The 12,544-nt window shown below is 41.3% G+C and overlaps 1 protein-coding gene across 1 annotated transcript in view; it reads left to right on the forward strand.

Moving 5' to 3' along the window:
- The first annotated feature begins 294 nt into the window (after positions 1 to 294).
- LOC104693664 (N-deacetylase and N-sulfotransferase 3) overlaps positions 295 to 12,544 on the forward strand; it is a 52,782-nt gene continuing 40,532 nt past the window's right edge. Inside the window, exons 1-2 of the mRNA XM_039550835.1 lie at positions 295 to 466; positions 6,880 to 8,004. Coding sequence (XP_039406769.1) covers positions 7,024 to 8,004 — 981 coding nt within the window. The 5' untranslated portion in view covers positions 295 to 466; positions 6,880 to 7,023. The remainder of the gene's footprint in view (positions 467 to 6,879; positions 8,005 to 12,544) is intronic.

The raw sequence follows: 12,544 nt of genomic DNA on the forward strand, positions 1-12,544 counted from the left end.
TTTCGGAGGAGCGGGAAAAAAAAAAAACCCATACTTTATTTAAGACCAGGGATTAAGAATCCCACAACTGAGGGAGTCGCAGCCCTCGTGTGGGAGGGGGCGCCGCAGGTGCCGTGAGGGGCGGACCCCGCAGGTCGCTGAGGGCGGGAGCAGCCTGAGGGCCCAGGGCTGGAGCCAGCCCCGGCCCGGCCGAGCCTCGGTGGAGGGCGGGCGATGTGGGAGGCGGCGCGGCGGAGCCCCCGCCCGCCCCTCGCCGGCGAGCGCGGCTCCTCCTCCGGGAGGGCGCGGCGAGGCTGCCGGGCGGTGCTGCACCCCCGGCGGCAGCCCCGCCGCACCTCCGCGCCCGGGGCGGCTCCGCGCCCGCCGGGTGCTGGCGGCTCTCCCGGAGGAGCCTCTGCGGAGGGCACAGAAGGCAACGGGATCTGCGGGCACCGCGCGGGGACATGTCGGCGGAGCGCGCCTGGAGGTAACGAGCGGGGCGGGCGGTGCCCGCGGGCCCGGCGGGGCGAAGCCGCACAACTCCGCGCTCGCCGGCCCCGTGCCCCTGGCAAAGTTGTGCCCGAGCTGCTCGCAGGCTCCCGCTCCCGTGCGGGCACCGCCCGGGCCGGGAGCGCGGCGGGACGGGGCGCCTGCCCGGCGCTGAGGCTCCCGCTGCGGGGGCAGCGTTTGCGGGGTTGTTCTCACATGTTTCTTGGGGTTTGCGTTTGTTTTTCTTGTTTCCCGGCGCGCTCAGCATCTGCCTGGCGCGGTCCCCGCACCAGCCCTTCAGTGGCTGGGCTTTTCCCTTTCCCTCTTTCGCGGAGTTGTTCTGCGCGACGCTGTTGCCCTCTAGTGTTTGCGAGAATTTTTTATGGCTCTGCTGGGGAACAAAATTAGTCAGCCTAGTGCGGTAATTATTCCTAACTTCAGGTAGTTAATAGCTGCTTGGATTCCCCAGATCCCATCAGAAATTGGTGTGTGTTGCTGCTCGGTTCAGCTGTCCCTTGCAAGCCCCGGGAAACGGCAGATAACTTTTATATTATTCAGTTCGCTACCTGATGTGCTGGATAATTTCTTCAGGTTTTGGTGTGGTGGGGTTTTCTCTTATTAATAAAATGGTAAGTGGAAGAAGTGGGGTTTCTCTCACTGTCAGCATCCCCAGTCAGGTCTCTCGAAAGAAAGTATCGTGAACTCTGCCTTACACTTGGCAGTTGTGGGAGAAAAGAGAGGGGAAGTAATGGTATGGGCATGGACCAGAGAGTGTGCTGGACATTTATCTCACAGACCTTGAGCAAGTCATTTACTGTTTAGATAGTGATGTTTCTGCAATTGCTGGAAAATAGTAGGGTTTATCTCAGAAGAATTGTGCGATGTCAAGAGCTTTAAGATCTTTCCATAGAAAGTATTGTATGAAGGTAAAGTAGTAATCTTAAGACTAAATCAAACTTCTGTGTTCTGTTTAAGTCTTCAAAGCCTTTTTTAAAACTATTTTAAAATATTGTATATTTAATCTCTATAAATATTTTTTATTGACAAAGTGCAGTGCGTGAATCCCTGTCCTGTAAGTGTCTCTAGGTACTGCATTGGGCAATGCAGCATGGAGCTAAGGAGATCACAGGTACAATAGAAACTGAGAACTGCTTGCTGCAAGGACTTGGAAAAGAATTTCTATCCACCAGGATTGTTGTTCTGCCTAAGCCTTTTTTTTTTTTTTTTTAGCAGCTGGGAGAGAATGTAAGTCCTTCAATATTCACACATTCCAGGGTTTGTTATGTGATACTGAAGGGTCCCAAAGACTTCTCTTGACAGTTCACATCTTACATCACCATCTTTACAAGTTGAAAATGTCTTTTTAATATGCAGTTGTAAGGTCTCATTTTCAGCCTGGCTTTGCTTGTTTGAGCTGTTGCTGCTTGAATACTTGAGTCAGTAAAATAATGCTGTAAGTAGGGATACTCGGTGTTTGGTCTCTACTTTGGTATTTTCATAATTGATTTAAAAATCTGAGAACTGCTGTTTCATCCCAGGTTGGGTTGCGTTCAGTTGGACTTTGCTGCTTCCTACCATGTCATTTGTATATCCAAAGATTCCCGTTTTAGTAACACTAATACGACTTCCAAATACTTCCTCTAAAGTCATATTTCATAGCGACTGGCTAGAGCAGACCTTTATGTTCAAAGCAGTGAAGTAGCATTTTAATCAGTGGAGATTTAAATGTCTGTAGTAATATGCTGAACAATATGCCTCTCTTTTTATCTGCTCTTCATTTAAAACTCATCCTTCATGTAATATATCACCAGCATGTCACTAGCACTGTGGTAGCGTCCAGGTTGGTAAAGAACAGAATGAGAATGTAGTGATGGGGATTATTAGAAGAAAGTTATTAAAAATATGTCCCCAGACAAATGTAATATACCTGAATAATACTGATGACTACTCAATCCAGAACTAGCTCTGTTTTAGTAGTCCTTGATGAAAAGGATTCTTGTTACCCTTTAACAGTATGGTTTTTTTATGTAAGTATGACCCAACTTTATTGTTTCTAATCAAGGATCACAGTAAACAGTTATCCTAGCACAGGCCTGAGTAAGACTAAACCAGATTTTTCTTACTGGGTTTTGAAAAATTTGATTTGAGAACAATTTCTCACTTATTTATGGATATTTTAGCTTAGCCCAATGCTTTAATCTTGATAGTTTTTAACACAGCGGAAAAAAGTTTCTTGCAGTTTTGAAAATTGTGTTGATACTCATGCTTCAACTTTAATAGATTTTTATAAAATTCTGCACAATTTTATGTGCCTGTGCAGGTACCTAGTTTCTTACTTGAGCATGTGTTCTTACTGGATTGAGAACCCCTGTGAAGAACTTAGTAGGCTGTATTCCCAGCCAGTGTTGTCTCCTGGAAGAGTTTCCGTTAGGGTTATCATGCTGAAATGATCTACAGAAGCCAAGAATTTGGTCAGTTATGCTTACCAATGAAACAACAAACTAAAGAAAGCTGCAAGTGCTAGGAACTCACCAGGCTCCTTATGGTGTGCTTCAGGTCTTTGGAGTTCCTTACAGTATTTGTTCTGTCATCGGTGCTGCTTTGTTAGTGAATTAAAAATAACCAAAACAGAGCAAGGAGAACAAATTATAAACTCCCAAACCAATCCAAGTTGAAGAACTCTGTTCAAATGCATGTGTTTCATGCTGGTTGCCTTCAGATGCCTGTAATTGCGACTGCCCAGCGGTGCTGCTCATAATGGTAACTCTTCTGCTTGATAAGGTGATATTTCTTTCCTGTACCAACAAGATTTTTATGTGAACTAGTCCTGGGCTGCAGAAATCACTTCTACAGTAGACAGGAAGAACACTGAGTCTTGCTGTCCATGTTCATAATAAAATGCAAAACTTGCTTCCAAGACTCAGCTTTCTCTCAGCAGGATCTTCTCCATAGTGAGTCTGTAAGTTAAAAACCAAATTCTGAATATTCAAAGATGCTAATTTTCATCTTAAAGGGAGCATTTTGATACCTCCTACTTTGAACAGCAAAGGTAAAAGGTTCTGGTCTGAATTTTAAGACGGTGGCATGAAAATGCAGATTAGGAGATCAAATAAATGCAGGTTGTAGGAGCTCAAGTGTGGGTTCTTCTAAAACAATAAGGTTCTAGATAAAAAACCAAACAGATTTTATTGCTTCAAACCATGGAAAAATACCATACAAATTATTTAATAGGTAAAATTTATTTCAGCAGCACCTTTATGGAGCCTTGGATTCATATCGTATCTGACACCTGTTTTCAGGTGCTCTGAGATAACAGGTGGGACCATATCCCCCTGTCACTGAACTCCACATGACTGTTGAAACCAAAGAGCTGAGACTGCTCATGTCATCTGTGGGTCTTTTTCATGTTTTTTCACTGAAACGATACTAACAAGCTTGTACTCTTGTGAAGACTTTCTAGAGTCTTTTTTCTTTTCTGTAAGCCTTTTTCTTATACTTGGGTATTTTTTATTGATGTTCAAGCTATCATGACTTCTCCTTTCTTTGTCATGAAAGTAAGACTCTACAAGTACTGTCCTCTTCTGAAATGCTGCTTCTCACAGCTTACTCACTGTGGGTGCATTCTGAATTACACCTTTTGTCTGGTTTTACTGTAGGAAGTGATAGCAAGCAAGGACCATTTTCCCTGAATCCAGGTCTAAAGATGTGATAAAGGTCACTGTCATGGCCTCCATAGATCCCACAGTGCGTGGTGTGTGGTGCATCCCAAAGATGTCACTGTCAAGGGGGGGGTGCATTATGAGTTATTTTAGCATGGTGCTGTAATACATCACTAGAATATCCAGCAAGTCCTGTTGCTCAGGGGGAAATGCTGCTGTCCCTCGAGGAAAGCAGCTGTACCTTGTCAAGGCTTTGAGACTGTGTTGTTACTATAAAATGTGTGTTCTCTTCATGGTTTTTGTTTTCTTCTTTCTATGTTGTTTTGGACTCCTGCCGTACAAACCAGTCCTTAAGCAAGTGAAAATTACATAACATCAAGCTGATACAAGAGAGTGTGCATTTAAAACTTGTGCCTTGCTCTGTTCCATCTCCTCACTGTCTTCAGCAGGGAGTGTGCCAAGTCTGGCTGTGTCCTGCTGCGTCTCAGAGAATTCCTCATTCCTCACAGTCAAACCTCACATCTGTCTTGGCATTTCCAGCCACTCCTCCTTACAGCTGCACTCTGCAGCCCCAGGGGGTACCTGCAGTTAGGAGCTGAGGGTACAGTGACAGGGCTTTTCTTGAGGAAAACAGGTTTCTGGGCTGGCTCCGCATTTTTGTCTCTATGGAGTGGCGTTAGGAACCGTGTCCTTGCTGCAAATGTTTCTTGGGTTGCAACCATTCTCTAATACCCAGTTCAAACAGCTCTGTCTCATCAGCCCTTCCTTGCTATGAGCTTAGGTCGGTGTCAATTCTCATTTTTTTCATATCTAGACCAGCCAGGACTGTGGTTATCAACAAGAAGGAGGTGTATGTACAGCTTTTCTACAGAATGCAGTCAGTGTTAATTTTAGGCACTAAAATTATGTGTTTCTTGGCATTCAGGCAGCTGAATTGGAAATGCAAAATGAAGAGAGCCCTTCGTGTGTGTAATGAAAAATCATCTGTCTGGAAACCTCTCTCTGGTGTTACTCATTCAGGATGGAGCTTCTCTTTGTCACCTGACTTGTTACCATATGAAATACGCCATCTAGACTGATACTCTTGGAGCTAGTGCAGCAAGGGTTGGACATTTCAATACTTAGGAATGTTCTTTGAGTTCTTCTAAAGGTACTTTCACAGGTCTTTATGCATTCTTTAATTTCTTTCCAGATATATGCCTCTAGAAACCGGGAAGCTGGGGGTTATGTTTTTTTTGTCTAACACTGATTAGTGAGCCTGGGTGAAAGGCAGGTCTCCTGCCTAAAAACTTTGAGCCGGACCTTGTGCAGCTGCAGGTAAGGTTCAAGGCTGTGTGTAAGTCCTTCCAGAAGAGAAGGGGTTGATAAACAGGTATCTGTGAGTAGAAGGTGAGGAGAGTAGAATCTCTGCAGACAGCAGGAATCTTGCTGTGAATCTTAACTATGAATGAGACAGCTCACATACACCTGCTCTTCATGCTGAATTTTGCGATTTTGATGAATAGGATGCCTTGTAGTTTCTTTTTCCCCTCATCTGATTTTTCTCATTTATTTTTACTTTATGCTCATCATGGCACTAGGAAGATCTGTCTTCGGGATTTAATTAAATTTGTGGACATTACACGGGTCCCATTAAGTACATCATAATTTTTAGCTTTTTTGAAAACCTGAAGTGAAAGACAAATTTGCTTACAATGTAGGATAGAAAAAAACAAACAAACAACCACGTATGGAAGGATTAAGCTCTCATTTGGGAAATGACCATGTTAATGCCACACAGGTACCTTATCCTAATCCCATTTCCAGATGGGCCTGGGTGCATACTACACTGCGGTTACAATGGCGTGTTCTAGATTTTCACACGCTTAACATTTTTCAAAATCTGCTTTGAACCTTTGGTTATGAATTATGATCGTTATTTTATGCTTGTCACACCATCCAGTTGTTTTACTAGGGAGTTTTGACAGCAGTTGTACTGCTGGCTTGAAAAATTACTCTTTCCTTAAGTACAAGATAGAGCATAAGTATATCCTTAGGTGGTGTGCCTGTTAAGTTTAGCTTTTGATTTATTACTTTCTCTTCTCAAATTTAAGAGCTTGATTATTCTGTGGGGTTTTTTTAATGCAAAGACATGTGAAGTGCTTCTAACAATTTGCAAAACTACACAATCCAGTAAAATGCTTTGTTTTCCTGTAATGTTGTAGGAAGGAAGTTTTGCTTTAAAAACACTCCTATAGTAGATATAATACAGAGAATATTAGTATATGTTTATACAACAGTTAAGATGTGCCTGTTTTGTTAAGAACTCCTCCTTGGTTCTTTGAAAAACTAATACAAGATAGAATTTGTTTCATCATGTTCCCCCAGCTTTTTAGGGGCAGAAGGAAGAAGGTTATAAATTTTCTTCAATATTTGAGTTGTTAGCAGTTGTCTACTTGGAGTTAACTTTTATCTTTGGGTAAAAAGAATTTCTAAAACATAGTAAATTCTTAGCTTTTATGTCTTGCTTTTCAGTGCCTCTGGTGTGTACCCTACTTTATTTGATCCACTGAGTTGAGGAGCCTGTGAGATTTAGAGACCTTGAAATGCACGTGGTAACTAGTTGGGAGCAGGAAGAAATACAATATTGCAAAATTTTGAGCTGTTGGTCCCCAAACCTCTGGCTGGCAGTGATTTCTTTTCTCCCCATTAGTTTAAGTGGCTGATATTTCACAATTGCCTCAATTAAGTCTCTGATTTTCTTTTCTTCTAGACTATACCTTCGGTAAAGCTCTGTGGAAGATAGATGTGTGTGCTGCAATGGTGACATAAATATTTCAGAGGACTGGAACAAGTTGTTGAGAATCTGTTTGTTTTTCATGCTGCTGTTGAGAGCTATCTAAGGCAAGTAAACACCATGAGTTTTATCCTGAAACTTCACAGACATTTTCAAAGAACAGTAATTTTGCTGGCCACTTTTTGTATGGTGAGCATAGTTATTTCGGCCTACTACTTGTATAATGGCTACAAACAGGAAAATGAACTTCCTGAAACCTCTTCAGAAGTGGAATGTGGTGATCCTCAACTGTTGCCATACAAGCTGATGGAGATGAAGACCACGAAGCCAATTGATCCCCTGAGGACAGAACTTGTAGTGCTGGTGTTTGTGGAAAGCCAGTACTCAACGTTAGGCCAAGATATAATAACCATTCTGGAATCTAGCAGGTTTCAGTTTCACATTGAGATTGCATCTGGGAAAGGTGACCTCCCAGTGCTTATAGACAAAAACAAAGGCAAATATGCTCTCATAGTATATGAAAATATTCTAAAGTATGTGAATATGGACTCTTGGAACAGAGGCCTTCTAGATAAGTACTGTACAGAATATGGTGTAGGCATGATTGGATTTCACAAAGGCAATGAGAACGGCTTGCAGAGCTTTCAGTTGAAGGGTTTTCCTTTCCATGTCCACAGCAATCTGGGTATTAAGGACTGTTGCATTAACCCTCATTCCCCACTGCTCCATGTAACTAAATCTTCTAAGCTTGAGAAAGGGCCCTTGCTTGGAAATGACTGGGCTGTTTTCCAGATTAATCACACAGCTTATCAACCAGTGATATTTGCAAAAGTAAAGACACCAGAAAACATTTCTCCACCTGCTGCTGTAAGTGCTCTCTATGCCACAGTAATTCATGACCTGGGGCTCCACGATGGGATTCAACGAGTCCTTTTCGGAAATAACTTGAATTTTTGGCTGCACAAGCTGATTTTCATAGATGCCATCTCTTTCCTCTCTGGAAAGAAGCTCTCACTGTCCTTGAATAGGTACATTCTGGTTGACATAGATGATATCTTCGTTGGCAAGGAGGGAACAAGGATGAACACCAACGATGTACAGGTAAAGTATGTGCACAAACTAATGGTCATTACAGCAAAGTGGGGTTTTTTTATCTGCAAGTGTGAATAGTTTTTCGTAGTTGGAACTTCAGGGCTGGACCCGGGAGCTGTTCATGTTTATTGCACATGTTGAGAGTCTTACAAGCGGGAGGTAAATGTGGTGAGCAACAGTAAATGTCAGCATAAATTTTGAAGAGTGAACTGGGTTATTGGCTGTTTGAAATAGGTTTGGATGTCAGGAGTTGCTTGCAGCATTTCACCTCTCTCATCTCTGTTTTATGGCACTTGCTTGCAAGGAAGGTTGGTGTTAATATTGGTCTTAAAAGCTCATTCTGTCACTAAAGGACTTGACAGCTTCCATTTTAACATTTGGAGTTGTGCATTCCTGGAGGTTCTTTTCTACTCTGTTGTGCTGTTCAAGTGAGGTGATAGTTGTTGGTCAGTAGCAGTAACAACATTATTTCTTCCTTGCTTTTTGTGGGGAGTGTCCCAAAGCAGGTAGCTGGAGGTCCCCTTTCTCAATTTGGTCCGGAAGGTAAAAATCTGTAACATGATGGTTGTTGCCCTGTTTGTGCTAAAAATAAGGGAGAATGTTTTGTTAGAACTTTGTTAATGGAATGAGGAACTGCAAGAAGCAAAGACAAGGGCAGCGCTGCATGCAGTGGGTTATTTTTGTTTCATTTTTAACTAAATTTTTGGGGTTTTTTTCAGTGTTAATGTATTTGTCAAGCTACTGTAACTCTGCATACAGTGCTTCCTTAAAGAAAAGGTTTGACCCCGCAGCTAAACTTAAATTTCCCATGGATTTGCAGCATACACTCTTTTCCAAAACATGCTCTGTACATGCAATTATAAATGAGATTTGCCTCCTTGTTAAGTAGGTGTTTTCCTTAGGCAAACAAATTGCATGGGAGAGAGCAGAAATTAAGGTGAAACTCAACAAATGGTTTTCCTGTGGAGAACACGATGGCAGTGTTTGAGTTAGGTGAGTGAGCATGCTTGGAGAATCTCCTAAATGCAAAGTCAGATGGCAGGAAAAAAGTCAGATCTGACCAACATCACTGGCAGAACCTGCGTTGTTGTGCAGAAGCAGCACTTTCTGGTAACAAAGTGGGTGAAATAGAGCCTGAATAAATCCATCGCCGTGTTGTACAATAGCAGTTGGAGACAGCATGTTTTGTATTGTTTCTCTTTGCAAGTGACACCTTAGGATTGTGATTTTAACATAAGTTAGGATGTTTAATTGCCAGAGTTACATACCAGAAACAGGAGACTATTGAGACAAATTTGATTACAGCAGATACAGAAGGATAAACCGTATCGTTTGGGGAAAATAATTTGCAGTATGTCAGAAAGTAATCTTCCCAAAATAGAACTGTCATATTAAATAGAAGTAATATCCAAGTGGAAATAACTTTTAAGTAGCATAATTTCATTTGTACAGATCTGTGTTCTGAAACAATGGAATCTGAAAAAAGTGTTCCCTTCTGATTCTTCATCTACTTATAGTTAAAATGGTGTATTAAACATGTTGTTAGGGCTGTCAGATGCAATGTATCTTCATTACTATTAATATCAAAGGAGTTATCCTCTGTGGCACAATGACATGTGGAAGGAATGAAACAAAGTCAATTTGCAGTAGTTGGAAATACATTATTGTAAAGTGTATTTGCAGATAAATGACATCTCATTAAACAGGAGTTTTACTGAGTTCTGCTGCAGTGACTGTGACGGAGAATTGGGTGCTGCGAGTGTGAAAAGAGGTTCTAAATGTAGACTTTGTATAATTTCAGTGCTCAAGATTAGCTCATTTCCACTAAGCTTACATTTTAAATACGGGCAATATAGAATTGAGCAGGATGCTCTCCTATGGTTTAATTTTGTTTGACATGTCTCCTAGTTAATATTCTCTGGATATACTCACGTCTGGTAGAGCTGTGAGCTGGAGGAGAGTAGGGTGAATGTTTCTATCTATATTCTATCAATGCAAATCAGTCTAAACCTTAAGGAACCTCCCAACAGCCAGAAGACCTTTAGGGTTGGTTCTGATGCTGTGTGGGTAGGACCGAGTTCAGAAGCTGGAGGGTTAATGCACAACCAATAGCAAAAATCAGGTGGTCATCTGGTCCAAATCCCCTGCTCAAGCTGGATCATGGCCAGGTGCCTTTTGACTGTCTCCAAGGAGAGAGATTCTGACTGCATGTAAGATTGTGGTTTCAAAGGAATTTCTTCTTTAGATATCTTAAGTAGATTTGCAAAGTGGCCAGAATAGTTAATATTTGGAGGCTTAACTCATTAAGGCTTAACTTCTCTCTCCTTTACAGTGTGTCAAGTGGAGTTGAGCACTTCGAAAATTGCTATTACAAGGTTTAATGGTCATTTTTTATCAGTATTATATATTGACCTCAGAAGAGGTCAAATTAAAAGCAGGCCCTCTAAAATGAGTGTCTTCTGTACCTCTAGAGAGGAGGCAAAGTGGTGGTACTTCAGCTTGAGTACCTTTAGTGTCAGGAGCGCAAGTATAAAGAGCCCTTCTGAAAATCTTTTACAAACATAGTGTATCAACCTAAATACTCCTGTAAATGCTTTGTTTTGTTAAACAACAGATTAAGTTTATTCTAGTTTCACCACAGCTTCTTCAATTAAAAAAAAAAGGACCCGAGCTACTTGAAACAGTGGTTCAGATTTTTAGAGTACGTGTTGCAGATTTGCCCGTCTCTGTGTAACGTCTAGGCTGATAGAAAATAGTTCTTCCATGTAAGATGCTGAGTGGCTGTCACTGTGCATCAACAATAACCATCCATCTTCATATTTGTTTACTTTATCTTCCTCTGGTATAATAGAAATAATGGAAGAGAATGTTTCCATCGTCTAATTGCCTCCCACTTTGAAAATAAGCTTGGTAATAACAAACTCAACATTCATATTTTAGTAAGTTTTTTCTCTCCTGTTGTCTGTCAGGCAGGAGGGACCATTATGCTGTGACAATATTATATTTTATTTTCCTCATGTCTTTTAGAAAGACTTAAGAGCCTGTGCAGTGCAAATAATTCATTTAAATGGACATACAGAGAGTAATCTATCTAGATATCCACGGCGTAAGTTTATCTTAATAGACCATGATTGCCCTGGCTGACAGTCTACTAATTTAACATCTCTTTTTGCTACAGTTACTCTTTGTGAAATTCTTATTACTATAAAGCGTGAGATTTTTCAAGGGAGAAGCAGATGATAAAAGGGGGGAAATTAAGTGTGATTTTTTTTTTTTCCTGATGACAGTTTGTTCAGTGCTGGTGGTCTAGGCCATCTACCTTTCCCTTTATTTCCCCAATACATGCACTTTCTGTAGTTCCTTGAGAGTTAATCAATTTCTCCAAGTGAAAAATTAGAACACTGCCAAATTATTTTTCCCTAATAAGTAGCTGTGCGAGCTCCTCTTGACTGTCTGGTCCTTTGTGTGCTTTCCAAAAGAGACACTTTGTACTGAAGTCAAGATGGGGTTCTCTTCTCTTTCTTCAGGTAAACCTAACCTTTTCTACACTTGTAGTTATTCTTTGTAATTGCCAAGGAAAAAGCTTCATATTAACCATATCCATTACTGGAGGGGGATAGTAGATCTTTGTTTATCATTCTGGTTTGGGAGTGCTTGGGCAATGCATCTGTCAGTGTATACGTGCATTGCAGTGGGCAGTACAAGATTCCGGCTGCAGCCTTCCAGCATTAATCATTGGAGAGCTGGAGAAAAGAAAGAGCTGCACTCTCTGTGCATCTTCTGTGCCTAACATTGTTCTGGTAATGGAGAGGGTTTAGCCAAAAGGAATCGATTCATAGCACTTCAGTCTCCATCATTTACACAGTCTCTCATCTTGCCTGGGTGTTGAGGTTTATAAGGCAGACACCTCTAATGGAGCTACTCCTCTAACTTCCCGCAGTAGACATAAACATAGAAAAAGAGCTCATCTTCAGGCAGGCACTGGTTAAGTGAATCGCACCTTAAAAGCGTGTGACTGGTGTTTATAAACTGTTTTCAGAGTGACTAAGATCAAATATAAACATTTGTATTTGGTCAGATCAGTCCTCTTCCATTTTCCATAGCCAATGCTGTCACTTCTTACTTTCTTAGTAACATTGGTGGCCTAACCTTTTGTTTAATATAGTTCTGTTTAATAGATTTCTCCACTAAGAGCTAATTGTTTATTCCCTATATTAAATTCATCCACATTAGTCAGCACTTCTTAAATTATTGCAGTTGTTTAAAACCCATTAAGTGTCTTTTCACCCTGTGCAGCATACATGGAAAGAAACCAGGACTTCCCAAGGCAAAGCAGATCACTTGGCTATAAATTTTAAAAATCCAGTCATGGGGCTGCTGAGTTTTTCTTGCATAGGAATGACCTAAATATTTGCCTCAGAAGAGAATTTTATATATAAATTTTGTTAAGGCAGAAGGGCTAAAAGGTGCAGAAAGCCTGAACTGTCAAGACAAAGGATGGTCCCTGTCACAGGAAGAAGTCTAATTCTGTAAGTTAATTGCTTCTTTA

Source organism: Corvus cornix, chromosome 4 (assembly GCF_000738735.6).
Source record: "Corvus cornix cornix isolate S_Up_H32 chromosome 4, ASM73873v5, whole genome shotgun sequence".
Classification (NCBI taxonomy): domain Eukaryota; kingdom Metazoa; phylum Chordata; class Aves; order Passeriformes; family Corvidae; genus Corvus; species Corvus cornix.